Source organism: Biomphalaria glabrata, chromosome 5 (genome assembly GCF_947242115.1).
Source record: "Biomphalaria glabrata chromosome 5, xgBioGlab47.1, whole genome shotgun sequence".
In the NCBI taxonomy this organism is placed as follows: Eukaryota; Metazoa; Mollusca; class Gastropoda; family Planorbidae; genus Biomphalaria; species Biomphalaria glabrata.
This window is the reverse complement of record NC_074715.1, coordinates 1,186,905-1,214,119: the sequence shown is the minus strand read 5'-3', so window position 1 is coordinate 1,214,119 and position 27,215 is coordinate 1,186,905. Positions and strand designations below refer to the sequence as shown.

General features: G+C 38.0%; 1 protein-coding gene across 1 annotated transcript in view; it reads left to right on the top strand.

Moving 5' to 3' along the window:
* The window catches only part of LOC106072981 (hillarin-like), a 76,574-nt gene that overhangs the window by 20,663 nt on the left and 28,696 nt on the right, over positions 1–27,215 (top strand). Inside the window, exons 2-4 of the mRNA XM_056030703.1 lie at positions 9,043–9,283; positions 13,943–14,113; positions 14,878–15,136. Of these exons, the coding sequence (XP_055886678.1) occupies positions 9,111–9,283; positions 13,943–14,113; positions 14,878–15,136 (603 nt within the window). The 5' untranslated portion in view covers positions 9,043–9,110. The remainder of the gene's footprint in view (positions 1–9,042; positions 9,284–13,942; positions 14,114–14,877; positions 15,137–27,215) is intronic.

Here is a 27,215-nt window from a genome sequence, read left to right as displayed (position 1 = left end):
AGTTTGGGAGTGATTTGCGGAAAGACAAAATACTTCAAAGACGCTACATTGAAAGTTCTTTTTTTTACAAAGCTTATATGAAATCACTGTCTGCCTGATACAAACTTTGAACACGTTATGTCTCCTTCGTCCCTTTCTCGGATCAAGTTGAAACTTTTCACAATTATTTATTGTCGAAGTCAACACATCATCATCATGCCTTTGGTTTCCTCATGGAACATAGGGCCTCGACAAAAACACGTCACTCTCCACGGTCTCTTGCTAGTTTTTTTTATGGTTTCCCAGCTCTTCCCGGTCTTCTCTGCTTCTTCAAGTACTCTGCGTCGCCATGTTCTTTTTGGTCTTCCTCTGATTCTTGTTCCCTGGGGTTCCACTCTAAGGACTGCCTAGCTCTGTTGCTGGTATCTTTTCTAAGGGTGTGACCAATCCATCTCCACTTCCTCTCTAAGTTCTGCACTTCTATATTTTTCTGTCCATTCATCTCCCACAGTTTGGTGTTTTCTACTTTGTCATACCAGTGTATTTTTAGGATATTTCTCAGGCATCTGTTGATGAAGGTTTGTACTTTTTTGTTGTTGTCGCTTCAGTTGTTCTCCATGTTTCAGAACCATACAGTAGGACAGCCTTGACAATAGAGTTAAAGATTCTCAGTTTAATCTTGTTTGAGATGTGAGGAGATTTCCACGTTAGTTTTAGATGTATAAATGTCTGACGCGCTAGAATTATACGACGTTTAATGTCTTCATCTGTTCCACCTGATATACCGACTACACTTCCTATTGTCTGAGAATCCAGTACTATGTCTCCAATTTGTTTATTGTTTACTTTAAGTACTTTTGTTGTTTTTTTGGTGGTTTATTTTGAGGCCTACTCTTTTTCCTACTTCGCTTAAAGCTGTGACCTTTTCTTGCATATGGTGTAGTCTGTAAGATAATAGGGCTATGTCATCAGCGAATTCCAGATCTTCCAGCTTTTGTGTGAGAGTCCATTGGATTCCTTTCCCTGCGTTAGAGTAGGCTTCAACACATGAACCTAAATCAAATTCAACCAAATATTGCATTAAATATCGGTCATCAATTATTTTTTTATATCAAAAAGGGGAATAATTGTTACAGTATTGTGATATACAACTGTAAATGTGCTGTTCATCCCCTTATATTAATTATTTTAAAGAATTTTTATTATTTGCTTGTTTTTCTACAAAAAAAAATGTAAAAGAAATTACTTTGTGCTTTAAGTGGAAAACTGCAGAACTAGATAGTGAAAAGAAAGAAAAAAAATGCTTCTAAAAATAGATAGCTTATCAGACACTTCCGTATTTTGTGTTCACCGGACGCTCCGAAGACTACGTTTAGGAAAACCCCCCAAGATAAAATCGTGAGGTAGAAGAAAAAAATGGGTCACACGCACACACTCACACACAAACACATACAAGGTTTGATTTATAAGATAAGATTGTCTACATTTGCAAATTTATGTTTCTTTTACTATCGACTTTACGAGGTTATGTGGGGGTGGGGGCGCAAATGAGTGCCTGAAATTTGTTTTTAAGTTAAATTTCACGCCACTATATCATGTCACGATGTCGAATTTCGAAATGCAGGGGCTCCTGAAGAGGTTAACCCCTCGGCCATCATATCCTTAGCTACGCCGCTGACGGCAGATGATGCAAAAAAAGGTCATCTGTTTCTGTGGTTAGCACAACGACCAATACCCATAAACCTCATAAAGGAGTAATATTCTTTTTTTTTCAAAGTTATATATATATATATATATATATATATATATATATATTGTATATATATTTATTTAATCCATGAATATTCGTTAGTTATGAATCTCACTGCTCCATTTTGTGTCTGTTCTAGTTATTATTTTCTAAGACTAAGATTGCTTTATTGATACTTATGAAAATTTGTTGTGATTACAGGACAGGGAAAAAAATCGATTTTCTTAGACTCGGGGTGACTTCCCTTACAGCTTGAAAAACAGAGGATGCCTATTCTATTATTGACCTAACCAAGGTTAAATAACATTTTAGTTTTATCCTCTTTTTTGATGTATAGAAATGTATTTTAATAAACCCTACATATAGGTCTGTGATTTGATCATTATCGGATAAGAATTAGTTTCCGTTTTCCAGTCTATGTATAATATATAGGTCTGTGGTGGAAACACTTTGTGTAGTAAGTCTTCATTGATCTCCTAGGAGTATTAATTAAATGATAAAATGACTAATAACCACAACCAGCGAAGCGATAACCCTAATAGTCACGTGGTACGTGTTGGTAAAGGGAAGACTTGATTGATTCTATTGGTTACACCTGGGGTAGTCCAGGCTTGGTGCGTCATCTACGAGTCAGACGTTATTTTTTCCTCTTACAGTCTTCTGTTGAATATTGCATTAATGACGCGGTCAGTTATTTTTAGCGTAAAGGTGACCAATACTCATGCGACCTGAAGGCCACATAAATTCAAGAGACGCGTGTTAAAGGTTGTATCACCTCAGAAAAAGCAAAATATTTTTTTTAAATTACTTTTACAAGAAAAACATAAAAAATAATTTAAAAAAAAAATACAAAGTGTAATTGTATCCATTAATAGGTCTAGACCAGCGGTTCTCAACCTTTTAAGCTCGGCGACCCCTTTTTACAATCCCCCACTCTGCCGCGACCCTCCCCCCCTCCACACACACACATACAGCAATAGAAGTGTAGGCAATAACAATCCATAGTTTCGATGGTCTTAGGCGACCCCTGGCAAATGGTCAATCGACCCACAGGCTGAGAACCCCTGGTCTAGACCAACAATAATAAACCTGTGTGATTAGAAATATTTTTACCAATTGTTTTTTGTTCAGCGCTTTTTCATGCTTTTAGCTTTCTCTATGCGCTGTGATCCCTATCACGTGACTGGACCAGTTGGGGAAATGGGGGGGGGGGCGGGAGAAAGAAATGAATATCTGGGTTAATTTTAACGTAATTTGCTTGGAGTGGGGGGGGGGATAGAATTAGAAATGTTAACCCACGTGCTATCGAGTCTGCTAGTGAGGTTCTTGTGACTAGAGAATACTGTTGTAGTGACACGTTGCCGTGTATATAAGTACACAATCCCCTTAATTTTGGAAGATGTTTTGATGTAACATAAAGTATTCACTCATTGTGTATTTCTCACCCAGGGGCGGACTGGGAGCTAAAAGCGACCCGGGCGTTTCTATACAATACAGCCCACAAAATGTATATTCTTTGATGGGCATCCAATTCTAGGTCTACCTGTCCTCAAGATCATTCTATTAAGTTTGATAATGTATCGATAACTGAACGTATGCATAAAGTGAACACTATATCCTTATAAGAAATATAGGTCTAATGATTCAAAAAAAGTATATAGTATATATCACTAAGTATGTAGGCCCTAAAAGTATGTAGCCTGCTAGTGGCACTGTCTGCGGTTGTAGGCTATTACCTTATTTCGGCAAATGTGTTAGATTAAATTAGCATTACACTGTAGAATCTGTAAAAGATTTTAAAAAAAAAACAAGGCTAGGGGGCCTCTTTTACAAGAGAATATTATAAAACCTTTAACAATTTAATACGTTCTATATGAGGCTACTTAGGTTGACCTTCCTGCCCATTTTGGGTACCGGCCCACCGGGCATTTGCCCGAATGCCCATATAGCCAGTCCGCCCCTGTTCTCACCTGACAGTGTTGGCATTCAAAAAAACTATCGTTACATAGGAAAAAACTAAATTCGGGATTTTTTTGTTATATATAAGTTGTATATATATAACAGGAAAGCTTTCGGCGATAGTTCAATGGACCTCATTCACCAATCGTAAACAAACAACATTTAGCCAAGTGGTTCTCTATCTCTTCTATATAATTTACGATCTAATGTTCAATTCATGATGGTTGTCACGTGACAGTTTTTTGTTGTTGTTTTATCAATAAGATCACGTGACAAAATGTTGTTTGTTTACGATTGGTGAATGAGGTCCATTGGAAATGTCTCTTGCAGTAACATAGTATTGAAGATTTATTTGTCGTCATAGGCGTTACCAGTTCTCTCATAATTGAAGATGCCATTGTATTACATGTCATTGTTTTTTCTTGTCGATGTTAAACATTATTAATGTACACCCAAACTATTGGGTTCATGAAATTTTGATACGATCAAAATTTGTCTCTGCCCTGGGAGGACTGTGGTGACACGGTTACTGTGTGGTCAACCGTGACACACGGTCAAGTGTTGGGTATTGAGAGTTAGGGGACTTGGCGGGAAGTGACGAGTGTGTAAACAAGAAGAGAGAAAGTCAGCAAGTGAAGTTGGGTGTCTGCATATAATGTCTGCCGTGTATATATGTTATGTTGAAATGTTCCACAATTAAAAGGCACTTTAAACATAAAAGGACTTGTTTCTTCACAGTCGTTATATATTGTTTCAATTTAAAGCGGCGACCTTATTCAGCTTATACCACCACTTCAGCCAAGTACAATTTCTTTCCTTTGTTCGAGATACCAAACAAAATAATTTTAATACACAGTGTTATTGATTCTTGTGTTGTCAGGTAAAATAAATAATTGTGTGTGGGAGAAATGACGTGTACAAAATGTTTACTGGACAGACAGAGCCAGTTGATATAAGCTTAGTAAAAAATAATCGAGTTTTAAAAAAAGTCTCTGCGGCTTTATTCTTCACATTGGTCAGGGGTCTTGAGAAGCCGAATAGGACCGCTTGGCGAACCTGATTCGGCCAGCGGGCCGTGGTGTGGGCATCAGTCCTAGCAAATCTTCTCGTAGAGTTTCCTCTAGCTTTCTCTTCTTTGTCATTCTAGAAGTTCTGTCTCTCGTTCATTTCTGACACCCTTTCTCTTTCCCTTTCTCTTTCCCTTTCTCTTTCCCTTTCTCTTTCTTTTCTCTTTCCCTTTCTCTTTTCTTTTCTCTTTCTCTTTCCCTTTCTCTTTCCCTTTCTCTTTCTTTTCTCTTTCCCTTTCTCTTTCTTTTCTCTTTCCCTTTCTCTTTTCTTTTCTCTTTCCCTTTCCCTTTCTCTTTCCCTTTCTCTTTCCCTTTCTCTTTCTCTTTCTCTTTTCTTTTCTCTTTCCCTTTCCCTTTCTCTTTCCCCTTCTCGTTCCTTTCTCTTTCTCTTTCTCTTTTCTTTTCTCTTTCCCTTTCTCTTTCTCTTTCCCTTTCTCTTTTCTTTTCTCTTTCCCTTTCCCTTTCTCTTTCCCTTTCCCTTTCACTTTCTCTTTCTCTTTCTCTTTTCTTTCTCTTTCCCTTTCTCTTTCTCTTTCTCTTTCCCTTTCCCTTTCTCTTTCTCTTTCCCTTTCCCTTTCTCTTTCTCTTTCTCTTTTTCTTTCCCTTCTCTTTCCCTTTCTCTTTCCCTTTCTCTTTCCATTTCTCCTTCCCTTCTTCCTTCTTACTTTTTTTTTTAACATTGTGCTGTCGCAATCAACTTGTTCATGTGTCATGCAGCTGTCATGTCGACCATTATATATCACATGCATGCATTACAAGTCTTTATTGCTCATTTACTTTTTTTTTTGGGTTAGGAATTTATTTTTTTTTTAGAAAAATTAAATTTCAGACTCGCTCTCGTGCTAAGAGGCATACACACCTACATGCACACATTTTGATTAGCACAGAATGAGGCCCTGTTGAGGGGTTAGAATCAAGAGGGGGGGGGGGGGGGTTACTGGTATAGATTTGTCTTATCTTATAAATTAAAGACGTTGCTTCGCAGGAGAGGATAACCACGTCCTACGCATATCCATGTGTCAGTTTATTTATACATGTTAATCAATGACTCGTAACTCTGTCAAGTCTTTGATTTTCCTGGCTGATCCAGGCAACCCATTCCATGCGCTAATATGGAAACTGGCGTATTTACTTACAATTTATTAAGCAATGTGATTTGATCTGCGTCTTTCTGAGTATTTTTAGTTGGGTTTTTAAACTTGTTTATATAAACCTGAAATTTTAAATTATTTTCTTTGAGTACGAAGATTAAGAATGAGAGCAGTAGTTTACGAGAATACGTAGACCCGTTGGCGACCTACTTATATGTCACATCTGACGCAGGCAAAGCTGTTGTCCGCATGGTATATAATAAAGTTCTTTTTTCGCCTTCTGCATGGATCTTTCTTTAACTATCAGATTTGTGTCCGGCGATCTTCAGAAGAGATAGTTCATGTTCTTCTTAAACGTTTATTTATCATAAAGATAAGTTAGTTAGTTCAAGGTCTCTGGTTGTTTGAATTGGATGTAGATATGTTTGTGTACAACGGAGTTTGTGATTATGACTAACTCTGATAGACAGAGACTCATATGTCTCTGTGGTTGATACTATTTTAGACATCAGTACTACATGATCACTATCTAACACGGAGGCGAGATGGCTAAATGGTAAAATGCTTGGCTTCCGAATTGGAGTCCCGGGTTCGAATCCTGGTGGGGGTGGGATCTTTAGGGCGCCTCTGAGTCCACCCAGCACTAACGGGTACTTGAAATTAGTTGATAAAAAGTAAAGGCGGTTGGTCGTAAAGGCGGTTGGTCGTTGACCTGGCCTCAAGACACCCTCGTGAACCGTGGGCCACAGAAACATCTCCCCCCCATAGAACACTATTCTTACTTTATCGTTTAGCACGTAGCTCACACATCACCCTCACACACTATTTAGCACATCAACCTCTCACACATCACTGTTGCAAACATAATACTCTACACATCACGATTTCACACAGTTCTATTTCTTACATCAATATATTCACCGATCACTATCTCGTACAAAACTATATCACACATCACTATCTCACACATCATTATCTCACACATCACTATCTCACGCATCACTATCTCACACATCATTATCTCACACATCATTATCTCACACATCACTATCTCACACATCACTATCTCACACATCATGATCTCACACATCTTATCTCACTCATCAATATCTCACACATCATTATCTCACGCATCTTATCTCACTCATCACTATCTCACACATCACTATCTCACACATCTTTATCTCACACATCTTTATCTCACACATCTTTATCTCACACATCACTGTCTCACACATCACTGCCTCACATATCACTGTCTCACACTTCATTATCTCACATATCATTATCTCACACATCATTATCTCACACATCACTATCTCACACATGACTATCTCACACGTCATTATCTCGCACATCATTATCTCGCACATCATTATCTCTTGCATCGCTATCACACACATCATTCACTCATACATCACTATTTCACACATCCCGGAGATATTAAAAGGTGATGTGTGAGATAGCGATTTATGAGAGTGATGTGTGAGATAGTGAATCGACAACATCACCATTTAATACCTCATTTCAAACAACATTTATTTCTCACATCACTACACTCACGTCTCTCTCTCTCAAACATCACTCTTACACAGCATTATTTCACACACTATTTGTAGCATCACTATACACATCACTTTCTCACACATTTCTGTCTAATGCATCTTACTCTTATAGGCCTACATTATTTTTTTCTCAAATAACTGTTTCACACATCACTCTCATGCACATTACTATTAAACACATCACTGTTTCACACATCACTCTCACACATCACTATTTCACACATAACTCTCTCACACAGCACTGTTTCACACATCACTCTCACGCACATTACTATTTAACACATCACTGTTTCACACATCACTCTCACACATCACTATCTCACACATTACTCTCTCACACAGCACATTATTATTTCACACATCACTGTTTCACACATCACTGTCACGTACATCACTCTCACATATCACTACCTCACACATTATTATTTCACACATAACTCTCACGCACATCACTATTTCACAGATAACTCTCACGCACATCACTATTTCACACATAACTCTTACGCACATCACTATTTCACACATCTCTCTCACACACATCACTACCCAAGTGGATGCAATACCTTTCTTTATAAACTCTAGGTTAAACAAACCTTTTTTTTTTAGCATTTCCCCCTTCCCCGCTTTCCAAACCTAAAGTTGTTCTTTCTCTCCAGGTCTTTTTGACTATTATTCACCAGCCATTTCACCTATCTTAAAATGTTGATTTCTTAAACACCTGAAATCATTTGAGGTTAATGCTGTGCATGTCATACACTCAAACTAGAGTGTTCTGAGCAGGTGTGTCATGGTTAGGGTCACACAGTTTCACATATCTCAAAAGACTTGATCTCATCTACTTCCCTGTTCGGTGAAATCAATAACATTCGTACATTTGTAAAGACCTGAATGATTCCTTTTAATTTGGAGCGGGGGGTTTTTTGGCGACTTAAGTCTTTGTAGAAATTAGGAAAAAAGCACGTTTTAACTTAAGCTGTCATACTTTTTCTTTTATACAATACTTCTGTTCAAGCCAGAACTTCATGAAACCTGGAACCGAGAACCAGGAACATGGAACGCTGACCTCAAAAACGGCTCTAACAAATTTCCCATAAATTAAACGGTTGATGTATATCGCTGAGTAAAGAATAACTTGCTCGTTGACCACACGTGGAAAACTCTAGTTTGACAGTTATAATTTGTCAAAGTATAAAAGAAATAAATTTAAGTATGGTTTTAAATTGCAGTAAAAAAAAACGTGGCTTAGTCAGCCGTAGTGTACCGATAACTGAATTGTTTCTTGAATTTAAAGCTGCTTATATGTTATTGATAGATTATCTAAGATTTACTTATATTTTTACGTAAATCTAATATAGATAATATTTAGATTCTAGTGTCCGAAATCTGATATATGTAAAGACAAATGTATCAATAAATAATGATTTTTTTATATGATGACCTAATTGGTAGTATCGTTTGCTCAAGAAGATGGCGGTGTCAAAATCGATACCCGGTTTCCGCTTTACATTTTTTTTTCAAAATAACTTTTTAAATATTCATTTTATTTTAAGTTGTATAATTTGAGATAATCATAATCTTTTTTTTTTTAATATTTAAAAAAATGGTTTTCTTGTTTCTTCTGCCAATATCAGTTCCAGCTCCTGTTTTAAGAGTTAAGTCCCTTGCCTGACGTCTGTTCATGTCTTGGTGAGAGGGAATCATGGCGGAGCTGGAGGATTCAGATTCCATCGAGCGAGGCTACAGACGTCTCTCTACCCTGTTTATGCCCCCAAATCTGAACCTTCAGAAGTGTCAACGCTGCAACCAGACGGTCTATCAGCAGGAGAGGGTCGGGCCAGTCAATGACGTCATCTTTCATAAGCAGTGTTTTAAGTAAGTGACAGTTATATAGATGTACTGGTCAGTTAGTACCCTAGCCCCCTGTAAAATGATTGTAATACAATCCTGTGTGATTGTTGTTGTTTTTTTTATTTATATTTGGTTTTCAAATGTTTCATTATGATAAAGTATAAAGTTCATTTGACGGCGCGGTGGTTGAGCGGCAAAGCGCTTGGTATTCCAAACCTGGGGTCCTGGGTTTTGAATCTCGGTGATGACTGGAATTTTGAATTTCGGAATTTTTAGGGTGCCCCTGAGTCTATTCAACTCTAATGGGTACCTGACTTTAGTTGGGGAAAGTAAAGTTGGTTGGTCGTTGTGCAGAGCGACATGACACTCTGCTCTTCAACTTTTGGCCAAAGAAACAGATGACCTTAACATCATCTGCCCTATAGATCGCAAGGTCTGAAAGAGGAACGTTACTTTTTTTTTTATAAAGTTCATTTAACTAGTATTGTATTCAGTAGTAGTACTAGCATTGTATTCTACTAGTATTGTCTTCACCTATTGCTTAGTCTGTTGGGGCATCACACAAGATCTCTCAACCGTCTTTCTCCTTTCTTCTCTGTCCTTTACCTTGGATAGAATTTCATTCACTGACAGGCCCGTCCATTCGTTGATGTTGTCTTCCCATCGCTTTCTCTGTCTTCCTCTTCTTCTTCTTCCTGGTATTGTTCCCTGAGGACAGTGTAAAAGCTTTCTTGGAGTCAATGAAGACATGGAACAGGTTATGTTGGTGTTGGAGGTATTTCTCGCTGAGTATCCTTAAGTATAGGATTTGTTCTGTTGTGCTGCGACCTTGTCTAAAACCCGCTTGTTCTTCTGATATGTTGTCAATTAATGGTTTTAACCGGTTTAATATAATTTTTAACAGGACCTTGCTGGGATGGCTTATGATGCGGTAGTTTTGGCAGATTAAATTGCCTTTCTTTGAAAGAGTGATGATGAGTGATTGAGTCCAGGATTTGGGCAATCCTCCTGATTGCCAGATCCTGCTGCAAATCTTTAAAAGTGCGCTTATCATGGTACCATGATAAATGATAGTCTAGTATGCTTTAACACTATAGAGATCTAAGTCCATACAAGGTGGTTTGAAATCAAAGAAGATAACTTACTAACGATTTTATTATAGAAATAATTGGTAGAGAAACAATCGAGATTTTAGTTTAAATCACAAAATATACTCAAGCAGTATAAAAGAGCGAATATAATAATAATAATAATAGTCACACAGTTTATACCAGAACAGAAAGTTGGATTGTATTCGAGGATTTTATTGCTAAGAGAGAAACTAACTTAACAAGCATGCCCTGTTCAACAAACGTATCAAGGTCTTTCAAAGCAGGCAACACGGTTGTTCCTTGGATTCGCAATTTAACTTTACCTTACCTCTCTCTTAGTCTGTTGGACTGTTGGGGCACCATGCAAGATTTGTTGACTTCCTCCATTCCTCTCTGTCTTTCGCCTTAGTTAGAACCTCTTTCAATGGCAGGTCTGTTCATTCTTTTATGTTGTCTTCCCATCGCTTTCACTATCTCTTTTTCTTTTTCCTGGTACTGTTTCCTGAAGGGAGGTCTATGCTAGCCCCGAAGATCTTGTAATATGGCCATAGATTTGCAATACTTACAGTAGGCCTATTATAGTTTCAGTACTTCGCCATTGTTCTAGACAATTCTCTTTCCCTTCTTTCCGTCTTTTCTTCTTGTTTCTTAGATCTTATCCATGTTTGCTTTGGTCTTCCTTTCTCTTCCTCTGTGGGGTTTAGTCCGTAGCCTGCTTTGGGGTATTTTCCTTTGTTCTTCGTATTGTCAGTCCAATCCAGCCCCATTTTTGGCGTATTTTGTTTTCTTGCTCAATTGACCTTTGCTGGATGGTTTCACAAAGACTGTAGTTTTCTTATCTTATATAATATAGACGTTGCTTCAAAAAAAGAAGATGATTACGTCCTTCGCGTCATGCATCTAGTCATGCATGTTAACCAATGACTTTTCGTTCAGACATTATATGTGATATGTTATTACAGCGCCTTGAGCCTACATTTTGTTTGTTAACAGCGCTTTATAAATAAAATTATTATTATTATTATTATTATTATTATTATAATGTATCGCTGGCATTTGAATGGTGAATGCTTAGCGTTTATCTGCATTGCTATTTTGTCAACTATCGGTCTGAAATGTAAAACATCTTCGTGGAATTTCATCTGATGAGTTTAATCATAATCTTTATTTATAAATAAAATTATTATTATTATTATTATGTTAGAAATGAACGAGTAGTCATTCTCTGGCGATGCCAGGGTCGAGTTTCGCTAAAGAGAAACAAAATTCATCGTAGTCCCTTTAACAGTTTCCACTGAGGAATTTTCTGGTGATGTGGCAGGTCTGCAGCAGTACCGCCCTCTGACAGGCAACGAAGATGTTCCTAGGAATGTTAAGGGCCTTGAAGGTGTCTGTGAGGTCAGTTGTTATTATCCCCTCGGTTGATATAACAATGGGGTATATTGTTATTTTGGACAATTTCCATAGACGCTTAATCTCCAAGCCTAGGTTCCCATATTTTCTTTGTTTTTCTATCTCAGTTTTTCTTAAATTATGAGACAGTGGTACGGCGATATCGATAATGGTAGCGGTTTATTATTATTATTATTATTATTATTATTATTATTATTATTATAATGTATCGCTGGCATTTGATGGTGAATGCTTAGCGTTTATCTGCATTGCTATTTTGTCAACTATCGGTCTGAAATGTAAAACATCTTCGTGGAATTTCATCTGATGAGTTTAATCATAATCTTTACAGTTTACGCACGTATTGATGACATATCGTGTAACTTTGCTGTGGTGATAGCAATCAATAAACCATCAATAAAATGCTATCACCAAAAGGAAATGTCACCATGACATGTGTTGTATCTCGACGGAATCGTCTCCCCGGGATAGAACTTTCCAGTCAAAAGAAAAAGTTCTCTTCGAGATAAACCATAGTTAGTTCTAAGACTTAAAGATACCAGCCAATGTAAACAATCAATAGTTTTTATAGCGATTACAATCCGCAAACATTAGAAGAATTTGACCCATTTTTAAATATCTCGGGTCAAACAAAGCAAGAGATGTAGGATCAATTAATTTAAAGAAAATGGCATCAGCTGTCGTAAGCAAACAGTGGACAATCTGGAAGAGTAGCATCAGCTTCCTAGTAAAATTAAAACTGTATTCTTCACTAGTAATCTCTGTGCTCATATATGGTTGTGAAAGTTGGACACTGAATGCTGAGGCTTTAAGAATTCAAGCCTTTGAGAGTAAATGCTACAGAAAAAAGCTAAGCATTAGATACCAGGATGATCCTCTTTCCTTTGCGTTCCACATGGAACATAGGGCCCCAGTAAAAACACGTTCCTCATGGAACATAGGGCCCCAGTAAAAACGCGTTCCTCATGGAACATAGGGCCCCAGTAGTCACACGTTCCTCATGGAACATAGGGCCCCAATAAAAACACGTTCCTCATGGAACATAGGGCCCCAGTAAAAAACACGTTCTTCATGGAACATAGGGCCCCAGTAATAACACGTTCCTCATGGAACATAGGGCCTCAGTAAAAACACATTATTCATGGAACATAGGGCCCCAGTAAAAACACGTTCTTTATAGAACATAGGGCCCCAGTAAAAACACGCCACTCTCCACGCTCTCTTGCTAGTTTTTTTAAATGGCTTCCCAGCTCTTTCCGGTCCTCTCGGCTTCCTCTAGTATACTTCGTCGCCGCCTTCTTTTTGGTCTTCCTCTAGGTCTTGTTCCCTGAGGGTTCCACTCTAAGGCCTGTCTAGCTCTGTTTATGGTATCTTTTCTAAAGACAACAGGATAAGGAGACATAAGAGTTTGTTTTTTACAAGTCTACACTCTGAATTGCAAAAAGGAAGAACCCAATACAGTGAAGGGACGAAAGATGAGCTGGTTTGGTCATACTGTAAGACATGACTCACTATCAAAAGTCATTCTTTAAAGTACATTGGACGGAGCGCAAAGAAAGGGTCGTCCAAAGAAAAACTGACCTCTCTCTTGATATCCTGCTATTAACAGCTGCTGACCGGGAAAAGTGGAGGGATTTTGTTACGCAAACTGTCACAGCACTCCCTACGACGGAAGTCAAGGGACAGATGATAATGTATAGTGTTTACAGTCATGGACATGGTAAATTATTTGTGTCAAAATTGGAACCAGTGAAATCTGCCCATGTGGAGTATCACCAGAGAATGACTACCACGTCCTCCAAAACTGCTCTCTTTACCAAGAGGCCCGTACAAGACACTGGCCCCAAAACACCCCAATAGAAAGAAAACTATATGTAGAGCTCCCTGATTTGGAAACCACTGCGCAGTTCATCTCATGTATTGGTCTAGTCATCTGAACGCTCCAACATAACAATGAGAACGAAGAAGAAGAAGAAGAATTTGTGTTTAGAATAGTCTTACTGTGTAGTCGATTACAAAAGTAGAATAGTCTTACTGTGTAGTCGATTACAAAAGTAGAATAGTCTTACTGTGTAGTCGATTACAAAAGTAGAATAGTCTTACTGTGTAGTCGATTACAAAAGTAGAATAGTCTTACTGTGTAGTCGATTACAAAAGTATCGTTCTGTTCTGTCCACAGCTGCTGTGTTTGCAAAGGTTATTTAAATTTGAAAAACTATTGGACCAATCAAGGCAACAACGACGACAAAGAGGTTTATTGCCAAGGTCATGCTCCAAGGATCGGCGGCTCGCGAGTGGATAGCCGCGCTGTTGGAATACAGGGTGCCATAGCTGCGCAAGATAATTTTAGGTAAGAATCTGTCATTGTCTACTTTTAAAATAGATTATACCATAGATACCCAATTTCTGCTATCCAATCCCGCCGCCCCCCCCCCCCCAAAAAAAAAAAGCATAACGTCTGCCGGGGAAGCGGGAAGGCTAAGAATGAGAACAAACAAGGCCTCCAGTAGGCTATCCCAGTTATGCTCTAGCGAGTGTATTTGCTCGAGGTGGGGATGTGAGAAAGGACTACTAACCAGTCCGCATCCATTGCACCGTTCCTCCACAGAACGCAGTGGTAAATTATAGGAATATGAAGTGTCCCCTCGTGGGTTCGGCCTCCGACCTCGCATGGGTCGAGGGGAACCTATTGCATTTGCTCAAGGTACCGTGACTCATGAAAAAAACGGATGTGATTAAATTGTCATCTAGTTGATGGGAGACTTCAGACAGAGGGTGTAGAGCCACTCCTTCATCCTGGCCACTGGATAAAAAATTTTTATCGGGTTAAGGTTCATGAAAAGGATTTATCTCAAACCTTTTTGGACATCTCAACGGGGTCAGCGGCGTCGCAGGCTCTGCAAGGGTGTAGCACTGAGTGCTGCAAACTGCCTATGGGTCGCCCGCTCCTGATTTTTCCTCAGGGTTGACTCCAGAAGCCGTTCCCTCTCCAAATCTTAACTCTCTCTCTCCTAACTGACGATACCATACGTTGATTCCACCAGAATGTGGTATATAATTACGGAGAGAAAGAGTTAATGTGTAGTTAATATTGGTGTCATTATTTATTGGCAGGAAAGCTTCCAGCAAAATGACTGAGCTGCGATTTCAAGGGGAACAACCCGGCTACGCCCTCGACCACGAGGCTTTGGGTATCAAAGCTGGACTAGCCAAGGGAAGACAACAGAGCTTTGGCCCAATAAGTGAGCAGTTCTCTGGGAACAAATACACTATCGATGAGAATGCTGTACACATCAGAGGAGCGATTAACGCGCAGCTGCTACAGAAGAAGTATCAGAGGAAGTTAGATAAACATCACTTCCCCCCACACATCGTAAGTTTTTTTTTTATTATATCTTATCTCATCTTATCTTATCTCATCTTATCTCATCTTATCTTATCTCATCTTATCTTATCTTATCTCATCTTATCTTATCTCATCTGATCTTATCTCATCTCATCTTATGTTATCTCATCTTATCTTATCTCATCTTATCTCATCTGATCTTATCTCATCTGATCTTATCTTATCTCATCTTATCTTATCTCATCTTATCTTATCTTATTATAAAAAATGCTCTTGCTAGTTTTTTTTTTTAAACTCTCTATGCTAGCTTTTTACAAAGCTTGTATCAACTCACTCTGTCTGTCCGTCTGTCTGGTAAAAAAGTGTGTACACGTTATTTCTCCCACATCCATTCTTGGATCAAGTTGAAATTTTGCATAATTATTCATTGGCATAGACAAGACATGAATCAATAAAAAAAAAAAAGAGAGTAACCAATTAGACAACTAATTACTGGTAATTAACTATTTCGCTTGACACCAACAAAGGAAACTAATACTTCAGTATTAACATATATGGCTAACTGTGTTGGGTTTAGTCCCCTTAAATTATTGTTAACTCTATTTCTCCCTCACACAATCTTTTCAAGTTGATACTTATAATAATAATAATAATAATAATAATAATAATAATAATAATGAGGCTAGTCTTCGAGACCGAAGATTAGTGAGGAATGCAGTATTTCCCGTGGCTGCGCAGTCCCAGCTGTGACCTACATATTTTGCCACATCCAGGGCAAGCATAACCATTGTCCGCAGGCGGTCGATTTAGATTTTCTTTTCGCCGTCTGCGTTTGTCCTCTGCAGCAGATTTTCTTTTGGTCTCAAATGTGTATCCCGCGGCCTTCGTGAGTGACCTCCAGCTGTCTCGTTCTTAGGCCGCATGCAACCTGATACTTATAACAATTATTTATTGTACTTAGCAAAACATGAATTTAACAAAAAAAATACACTCTATTAATCAATAAATTATTGGTAATTAATTACTTTGTTTGATATCGAATAAGAGAAACAGGAGTAGGAGCGAAGTCGAGTAATTGGCGCCTACACCATTCACTCTTTCTCTCCGAATCGACGATACCATCGTTCATTAAACGTCATTAAATTAGATTAATGTTTGATTGTATAAACGTTACATGCGTTCCCCTTTAGTTCTAGACCAAATAAAACATTCTCTGATAACAAACGAAAAACGTTATTAAAGCTGAATCATAAAAGAGTAGTGAAATACTACTGAGCCAAATGAAGAATTCCGTCGGAACGTGGAATATAATTGCGGAGAGAGAGAGTTAAGCTTAGGGGCAGGAGGGGGCTCATTAGTCATGGCTGGCCACCCACCCAGGAGAAGAAAAAAACTGAATTGAAACCTCTGCTGTCTTGCAGCTATATCCCTTCCCTTTTTACTTTTTTACAAAGCTTTAAGTAGTCTTCTCAATTCTGACACCAAAATCTTTGTTTTAAATTATGTGTTTGTGTTCTGTCTTTGGAGTTTTACTTTCATTTTCGTCTGTTCCAAGTATTCTCTGTGCCAGTTCAAGTCAGCTGAAGTCTGAGTCGCCTTTATACAAAGCTTATATCAACTCACTTATCTGTCTCTCTATGGGACTTCATTGTGTACACGTTATTTCTCCAGCTTCCTAGTCTCGGATCAAATTGAAACTTTTGCACAAGTATTCATTGTCCCTAATAAAACATGAATCAATCAATCAAAAAAATTAACCAATTAATTAGTTTATGAGTGGTAATTAGTTAATTTTGTTTGATATAGAAAAAAAGGGAAATAAAGCATACAGATTTGAGAGCTATAAAATGTATAATGTATTCATTGCCCCTAATAAAACATGAATCAATCAAAAAAAATTTACCAATTAATTAGTTTTTGAGTGGTAATAAGTTAAATTTGAGAAAAAAAAAGGGAAACAAATCTTACAGATTTGAGAGATGTAAAATGTATACTGTATTGATAATGTTGTAAGTTTCTTGATTTCAGTGCCTTCGATGCGTAGCACTGTTTCTGAGTGTCTTGTTTACAATGAACGTGGGCCTTGTGAGTAGTTATCAAATATGAATAGTGCGCGATCGAAGATTAGCTAGCCATGTCAGTTATTGATTTACGCCCCTTTAAAGCCATATCGTACATTCTCAATGAGATTGGAGGGGGGGGGGGGTCGAAATATGTGGTCACTTGATTAGAGGGGGGCGGAGAGAGAGGCAGTATTTTTTGAGCCGTGTCAACTCGACCGTTACATTTTCATTCAATGACTATAACTAAAAACAGGCACAATATAAAAATACTTTTTAGAAATAAAACCCCTAACCCACAAGGGAAATAACTAAACATTTACATTCGTATATCTCAAGGCTGCAAAATTTATTTTCTTTTTTTTTTCTATATTAAACATAATAATAATAATAAGGTTTGTCTTCGAGTCCGAGGGTTAATGAGGAATACAGTATTCCCCATGGCTATCAGTCCCAGCTGTGACCTACATATTTTGCCACATCCAGGGCAAGCTTAATCATTGTCCGTCGGTGGTCAATTAAGATTTTATTTTCGCTGTCTGCGTCTGTCATCGGCAGCGGATTTTCTTTTGGTCTCAAATATGTATCTCTTGGCCTTGTTGAGTGGCCTACAGCTGTCTCGTTCTGAAGTGGCATGCAACCAGTTGCTCTCTTCAATGTCAGCAAGTTCAAGTTGGCAACTAAGCTGGTCTTTAAACCTTCTCCGTGGGGCACCTCTGTTACGTCGACCACCTTTTAGCTCACCAAAAAAATACTGCTTTTGGCACTCGCAAATTGGTTAATTTTTTTTATTGATTTTTGGCGTGTTAGGGGACAATTAATAATTGTAGACAGCTTCAACTTGATCCGATAATGGGAAGCTGGAGAAATTACGGGTACAAAATGTGTACCAGACAGACAGACAGACAGACATGCTTTGTAAAAAAACAAAAGTCAAGTACAACCTGCTCAACAACCTACCTGTTTAACAACCAATCTGCTTAACAACCTGCTGTGATCTGATTAGAAATGCGAGCTTTAACAGCTCCTTGTGTTCTAAATCAAAGGCCGAGCCTTCGTTGTAGACAAGAAGAGATGACCGCCTAAGTCCCTACACCTAATGGCGTCTTGATGCTGACTAACATATGTTATAAATACTACAAATATTCTGAGTTTCGTACACCCAAAAAACGTCATTATTATTAAAGCTTTAGCCCACACTCCTCCCTCTTTGTCGCAATTCCTCTAGGGATTTTTCGATAGTTTTAGCATGGGTTTGAACAGTGTTATACTTCGAATATAACAACATAACAACGCAAAATATTAACATAACAAACATAGCAACATAACATAACAAACAAAGCAACATAACATAACAAACAATGCAACATAACATAAAAAACAAAGCAACATAACATAACAAACAATGCAACATAACATAACAAACAATGCAACATAACATAGCAAACAAAGCAACATAACATAGCAAACAAAGCAACATAACATAACAAACAATGCAACATAACATAGCAAACAAAGCAACATAACATAGCAAACAAAGCAACATAACATAACAAACAAAGCAACATAACATAACAAACATAGAAGCATAACATAACAAACATAGTAATATAACATATATAGCAACATAACATAACAAGCATAGCAATATAACATAACAAACATATCAACGTAGCATAAAACCATAACAAAACTAGCAAAATAACATAACAGACATAGAAAACATAGCTTAAAAACATAGCAACATAACATAACAAACATAGCAACATATCATAGCAAACATAAAATAACAGCCATTACAAACATTACATAGGAAATAATCATAACTTAACAAGCAATAAACATAACAATTTCACGTTGAAGGATACTAGTTAATTATTCATGGAACACCTATTCAAGCCTTGCGGAACACAGTTTGGGAAACGCTGTCTTAAAGCATTAGCTGCCGTAGTTGTCGGCATTGAATGTTTCACACATGAGAATCCCTCTAGATCTCTCGAACTGTCAATGCTGGGGCTGAAATCGGGGATAAGCTCTCACGTTCCAAGAAATGATCTCATTGCTTGCGTCTCTAAAAGCCTCTTACAGTCAAATCCAGCTCCTGGCCGAGTGATTTTCTCAAAAAAAATCCGGAGAAACCTGTTCTTGCAGACTGACAGGAGAAGGAATAAAAAGCGGAACACTGGCGCCTCAAAACCAGTTTAGCTTCGTGTATAGGGGACACGTCAGGCTGAATAACGCAACCCATCTAGAGGAAGGAAAAAGACTCCAAGCCTTCACTTCGTGGCGATATACTCCCCCGTGTGGGTATCGGGGGCGTTGGAATTGAACAAGAGTAATAATACCCTCCACTGCTTTTCCACTTGCATGTCACTGGGGTAAATAATAGTGGACAGTCCTCCTCTCACCCCTGCCCCCATTTCTAGATCTCTTGGTAGGCAATATCTTTCACACTTTTAAAAAATGTGTTCTCTTTCTCTCCGGATTGACGATACCATCGTTGATTTGACCTCGTTAAATTGACTTAAGTTTGGGGGGTCCTAAACTTTAATTGGTGTAATATAAAAAGGGCATGCATTTATCCTTACCAATTATAACATTGATTGATAGAACAACGGTATTGAAGTTTAACCCTAACAGGCTAGGGAAATACAAATGGGAAAAAAAGAATAATTCCTTCTGAACGTGGAAAAAAATTACGGAGAGATAGAGTTAAACCTTTAACACGAAACATGTTCAACTTGGTTTTGTTGTCGACTCAATGTAGCAGGAGGGGGGGGGGGCCTCTTGCTACAATTGTTCATCGTTCAGAATTAGTTCAGAATTAGTTCAGAACAACACATCCTGGGCGCCATCTTTGCTTGTGCTGTTCACGCTAGGTGGTGACAACATAATTAAACACTTTTTTTTTGCTGTCACTTTTAGTGTCAGCCCTGTTGATCTTTAAACCTCACCCCCGCTTCCCTCTCCCTCTCTCACTTGACTTCTTTATGTACACATTCGTATCCTGTTGTCTATAAATTCCATCAGTTTTTGTACCCCACACAATGGGTCCACCTTTAAAAAGTTTATTTCTATTCTTTCAATACTGTGACGGATCACTTCCATGTTATAAATAAAATTATTATTATAACAAAATACCTCACGTGATAAGTCTTGATCTCCTAGTTTTATGATGGCTGTCAGACTTTGTCAGGTTACTCAGGAGATGTTTGAGTTTCTTGTACGCAGTGGCGTAACTAGTGATTTGGGCGCACGGGGGGGGGCTTGACCTCTTAAGGGGGGACCCCTGCATTTCGACATTTGACGTCATGATATGAGATAATGTACTTAATAAATATATTAGTCTAAAATCAAATTGATACAGTATATCAGTAAAATTAAACAAAATTAATCATTAAGACTCTTTTAACTCTTTATCTCCGCAATTATTTTTTCACATTCTGACAGAATTGTTCATTTTTTTTACATTTTGACAGAATTGCTCATTTTTTCACATTCTGACAGAATTGTTCATTTTTCCACATTCTGACAGAATTGTTCATTTTTCCACATTCTGACAGAATTGTTCATTTTTTCACATTCTGACAGAATTGTTCATTTTTTCACATTCTGACAGAATTGTTCATTTTTCACATTTCTGCATTCTACCGTGTTATGATCAAACTTTCAATAACATTTCGTATATTCACACATACTTTTGGTATAGAATTATAGGAGAATATATGCTCTTTTTATACATCACAAAAAATAGTTAATAAAACTAAAAATAAATTTAATTTAATGGGGTCAAATCAACGATAATATCGTTAATTAGGAGAGAAAGAGTTAATGAATAATACCGTTTTTTTTTTATTGGCGAGATAATGCACAAGTGATACATCTCAATTCATATAGCCTCACGTCGTGCTTTCTGTGCAGCAAAGGTCAAAGGTCACCTATAGCATCATCTAGATTTTCTAGATCAATGCTGCTTCGTATTTTTTACACCTCGCGAATAGCAAGATTGCATAGCAATGGAGTAATAGTTAATATTTAATCTTTAAAAAATTAGGACATTCATGTGGGGGTCCGGGGAAACTTTTGAATTTGGACTGTCCTCCCCCCCCCCTACACACACACACTCTAGCTACTCCACTGCTTGTACGAACGTATTCGGTGTGTTTAAGCTACTATATAACAAGACCTACACATTAACAAGTTAAAAGACCACGTCCAGACCGTTAGACACTTAATAATAATAATTTTATTTATAAAGCGCTGTTAACAAACAAAATGTAGGCTCAAGGCGCTGTAATAACATTACAAACTCAAACACGACAATAGAAATCAAAAACTAATCTAAAAAAGGTTTTAAACAAGTAGGTCTTAATGTTCTTCTTAAAAGTGGTATAGCACGTTGTCTGTCTGAGATCAATGGGGATTGAGTTCCAAACCTTTGGTCCGTGCACTGAAAAAAGCCCGCAGACAGTAGCTTTTGAGGGAGAAACGTGGCACCACCAAAAGCGTTGAGTCCATTGAGCGCAGGGCTCTTTGGGGGACATATGGAGTAACCAGTTCGCTAAGGTACAAGGGCATCTCATTGTTATATATACACTGATGACAAAGTGTGGCGACCTTGTAATCGATTCTCGCTTTCACGAGAAGCCAATGCGCAAGAGCGTAGTAGCAGAATCTCGTCTTGTTTTCTAAGTACTATTCGTACTTGAAGCAAGTTCACTAGGTAATGGTCACAGTCGAGTCTCTGTCCGTAATACGATGCGGTCACCTTGAGGTCCTGCCACCAACTGACCAATACTAACCTAAATAAGCTGAACCCCCACTCTACGTGACGTCACTAAATGTCGCGTTCAAAGTCCGTCAACTATCGTGCGTCTCTATACTAACTTTTTTTTAATGCCAACTAAATACTAACACTCAAATAAACTTACAGAAAGTATAGAGATGTGCAAATTATATTATCTTATAAAATACATATGTTACTGTTAGAGCATGGAATGGGTTGCCTAAGAACAGCCAGGAAAACCAATGACTTAACAGAATTTACAGAATTTTACGCTTACAATAGTTAGATGTCTACCAGCAGTTTGGTGCTACAGGTCGACAACTGTAACAGCATCAATCGTAGATTCTACCAGCTTCTATATTGACCACCGCATCATATTTATGCAAATCCATATCTGTGAATACTGAAAGGTTTATTTCCCTTGTTGTTATCCAACAAAATAATTTATTACCAGTAATTTATTGGTAAATTGTTCTTATTGATTTATGCAAAGTTTCAACTTGATCTAAAAAAATGGGTGTGGGAGAAATAACGTGTTCAAACTTTTTACCAGACAGAGTGAGTTGTGTAAGAACTTGTGGACTCAAGAGTTTACAATTTGCCCCTAAACTCTGCGATCTCAGAATATTTTAAGAATGGATGCCCATTACTCTGACGTGAAGGAATGTTAGTAAAGGAAAAGAACCTTGATAAGTTTAGCCTCTAAACATCAGAATTGTAATTCCATTTCGTATGAACTGATTGTAAAACAGCTCAGCACTTTAAGGGTTAATTGTTATAATTTAGCCAAATAACCTCAACGAAATGATTATAAAATAACGTGTAATCGTCAATAAGAAACTAGATCTAGAGCCAAACTAATCTTAGCTAAAGCGTCCCTGCTTTCATCATCTTCTCTTGTTTCTCTATTGTGTCTCATGATGCACAATATCTCTGTTTCATGGTGCACAATATCTCTGTTTCATGGTGCACAATATCTCTGTTTCATGGTGCACAATATCTCTGTCTCATGGTGCACAATATCTCTGCCTCATGGTGCACAATATCTGTTTCATGGTGCACAATATGTTTCATGGTGCACAATATGTCTCATGGTGCACAATATCTGTCTCAAAGTGCACAATATCGCACCTAATGACAGTGTGCAATGCAGGGTCATAACAATATGGAGGCGCTGTGGCTGAGCGGTAAAGCGCTTGGCTTCTGAACCGGAGGTTCCGGGTTCGAATCCTGGTGAATACTGGGATTTTTAATTTCTAGATCTGAGTCTACCGAGCTCTAGTAGGGAGAAAATTTAAGGCGATCGTTGTGCCAGGACCAATTACACCCTAGTTAACCGTGAGCCACAGAAACATCATCGGCCCGATAGACCGCATGTTCCTGAAATACTATATGTCTTATCTTATCTTATAAAACACAGACGTTATATAATATATATGTATATATATATATATATATATATATATATTAGTAAAGTAAATAAAAGTAAAGTTCCCCTTTCAATTCTTGCGATCTATGGGGCAGATCATGCAAATGTCATCTCTCTCTATATAAATTCATCCAATACCCTAACCGTATTTGTAAAATTCTAGTTATACAACCTAGTCCAAGTCCACCATTCAGTTATGGTTATTGCTTTTACAGTTATAATTAGATTTTTATTCCTGGTCATTATGGCAATCAATGGAATCGATCCATCGAGGGATGCTTAGATCCCATTGTCTAGGAGATGGACTGCGCATGTTTGCTGATCGTAGCCCGGAGCGCAGGAAATGAACGTTCCCAGACACCTGCGGGACATAAAAAGGGAGTTGTCCGGTGCAATATCGTTTTCTGCGTTAGTGAAATGCGGGGACGAAAATTGTTGGTGACGGTACAAGGTCGGAGTGAACAGTTGTCTCTGATGAAACGCCAGGCATTAAAACGTCCTAAGCCTTTTAATCAATTAGATTTGATTAGATGATGAAGGTGAAGAGATGGTCACTCATTTCTGGACAGTGGGGGGGGGGGCTTTTTTATCTTTTGTCACTGATTGAAAGCGTCTGCGGCCCGATTTTTCCTTGCATTGATCCTGGGAAAATACTGGGTTTTATAAGGGAGGTGGGGTTGACTACCAAAATTTGCGTTGCTTACAAATATAGACATATTTACAACAGATTTTGTATTACATTTCTAAAATTTTTACTACTTGAGTTATGAGTGGACCTTATTTTTAATCTCTCATTTGTATGACTCTCAGCACTTGACCTAAATAGGGGAAGTAACCCTTGAGGGGTTATGGGCACGACTTGGCCCGGATTGTGCCGATGTGCCAAATATCCAAAATCCAACATTTTTCTGGACTTTCATCGATCCCTGACTAAATCATGATTTGAATAAGTTAAGAAAGTGTCATGGTTATTAAAATGTTGCTATCCTTTTCTTTAGTTACCTTAAGGTAAGATTACGGTAAATGATACAGGTAGTTACCTTAAAGATAGTCATTGGTATCTCAGTTTATCTATAAGGTAAATTATGTAAATAATGAGAATAATAAGTTTTTTTTCGAGTCCGAACATTAATGAGGAATGTAGTTGTTGTGACACTGTTACTGTGTGGTCAATCGTGACACGGTCAAGAGTTGGGTATCGGAGAGTTAGGGGACTTGGGGGAAGTGACGAGTGTGTAAACAAGAAGAGAGGAAGTCAGCGAGTGAAGTTGGGTGTCTGTATAAAACGTTGCCGTGTATATATGTTTTGTTAAAATGTTCCACAATTTAAAAGGCACTTTAAATGTCAAAGGACTTGTTTCTTAACAACTGGCGACCCCGACGAGATACGACGAGGCACAAGTAAGTGAAAATGTCGATATACAAAATATATAGAGAAGTGGGCAAGGAAAATGGCCTGCAAGGCGAAGAACTTGAAAAGTTCATTACACTAAAAAATATTTCTCTTGGCTACGCAGCCCCAACAGTGACCTACATATTTTGCCGCATCCAGGGCAGGCATAACCATTGTCCGCCGGTGATCCATCAAGATTTTCTTTTCGCCGTCAGCGTCTGTCCTCGGCAGCGGATTTTCCTTTAAGGTAATGATAAATAAGAATAGCAATAATACATACAATACTGAACCATATTTAACAAATACAAAAACAAAACCTAATAAAACTACAGAGAAAGACACTAGGATATTGTTACATTTCTTATTCCATATGCTAGGACAAATTAATACAAGTGCTTCTTCTCCCCTAGTGCTATTAGAGCATGGATTGGGTTGCCTGAAAACCAACGACTTAACAGACTGCACATGGATACTTATTGGACGTATTAATCTTCTCTTTTGATTAAACCTCTTCAATTTAAAAGATAAATAACTGTAAGATAAGTCATCGACATATGAAATTATCTAAGCTAAGATAGAGAGGTGTCTGAGAGGTAAATACGCTAGACTTCCGAACTGTAGGTCCCGGGTTCGAATCCTGGTGAAGACTGGGCTTTTTACTTTGTGGATCTTAATGGCGCCTCTGAGTCCACCCAGCTCTAATATAAATATATATATATATATATAGGTCTGTGAATTGCTCATTAGCGGACAAGTTTTGTTTTCGTTTTCCAGTCTAGATATAATATATATAGGTTTTGCTGTTGGATTATACAAACAATATGGCCGCTGCACTTGTTGATACATAGGTAATTTAGTTTTGTGAACACTGCTGGTAAAATGTTTAAAGTCGTGACCCAATGGTGTTTTTTTTTAACTCTACCATCGTTGGTTTCAACTCATTAAATTTAAAACATTTTTGATTTTATTAACGTAACTTAGAGTCTTATATAAAAAAGAGCCTGCATTCCCCTTTAATTCTTTACCAAATAAAACATGTCTGATAACAAACAAAAATGTTATTCAAGCTTAATCATTAATGGCTGGATGGCTGCCTGGTCGTGCGGTTTGCGCCCTGGACTGTCGTTCGGATTTATCGACGGTCGAGGGTTCAAACCCTGCCCGCTCCCATCCCCCGTCGTCCTGCGGGAGGTTTGGACTAGGAAGTAAACTATCTTCAACTCTGAAGGAACATCCGAAACATGTAAAACATTTTACAAACAAACAGTGAAATACTACTGAGCAAAATGAAGAATTCCGTCGGAACGTGGGAAATAATTACGGAGAGAAAGAGTTAATGTTTCAAAATCGTTATTGCTTTCTGAACAATGTTGTTTTTTTCTCGTCTACTATTGAAGTTAAAGTTTGTTAATAGTGCTAGAAACATCTAGGTTTTTTTTTTAATTAGGTTTATTTATAGTCTCTCTATATTCTATATCTTAGTTGCAAGAGTTTTCTACCTTTCAAAAACATGTTCCGGTATTTAAAAACATCTTTTTTTTAGTTGCGTACTTTCGCTCTTTTCTTTTTTTTTTCCCTCAAAGTAAATATGCGAATTGTTTTACGATTACCTGAGCTTAAGGTCAAGGCTGTCGACACACAGTCCACTGAAAGAATGTATTCTAGATCTACATTGAATGTCAACGCCTTGGCTTGCCTGGTGTCAACTTCGCATCTAACGGTTGATCGAGACTTGTATTGATGTACTTTTCGTTTGCATAGTTGTAGTATTTTTTATGTGTAGTTCACGACCATCCTCCCCCCCCCCCCCAAGCTGCAAAAAAAAATGAGAAGTACCTTTTCCAGACCTTGCGATCTATAGATCAAATACTGCTAAGGTCACTGTGGTCCACGATTTACGAGGGTGTCATGTGGCCAGCACAACGACCAACCACCTTTTACTATTTCCCAACTAATGTCAGGTACCCATTAGATCTGGGCGGACTCAGCGGCGCCCTAGTTATTCCTGTACAATGTTTGTAATGCAATCATGTGTAGAGACCTAAAGATCCCGAAATTTAAAAAATCCCAGTCTTCAGCAGGATAAGAACCCAAGAGCTTTACCACTCGACCACCGCGCTAACTGTGGAACACAAAAGCAGATGACCTTTACATCATCTGCCCTAAAACCCGCGTGGTCTGAAAAGTGAAAAAAAAAAGAGAGCCTATGATGAAACAAAAGTTGACCACGGCTGTCAATGGGGGGGGGGGGCTATAAATCTGCTTTATACGCATGTATTACATGCCTTAAAGTTTGAATGTCAAAGTGAAAGAAATAGAAACCAAAAGGACAGCAAAGAAGACGCGATTCTTCAAGGCGCGAAAAAAAAGGGGGGGGGGGACTCTTCGGTGTTTATATTTGGATGCGTTGAGTCAACAAGCTTGCCCTGTCCACTAGG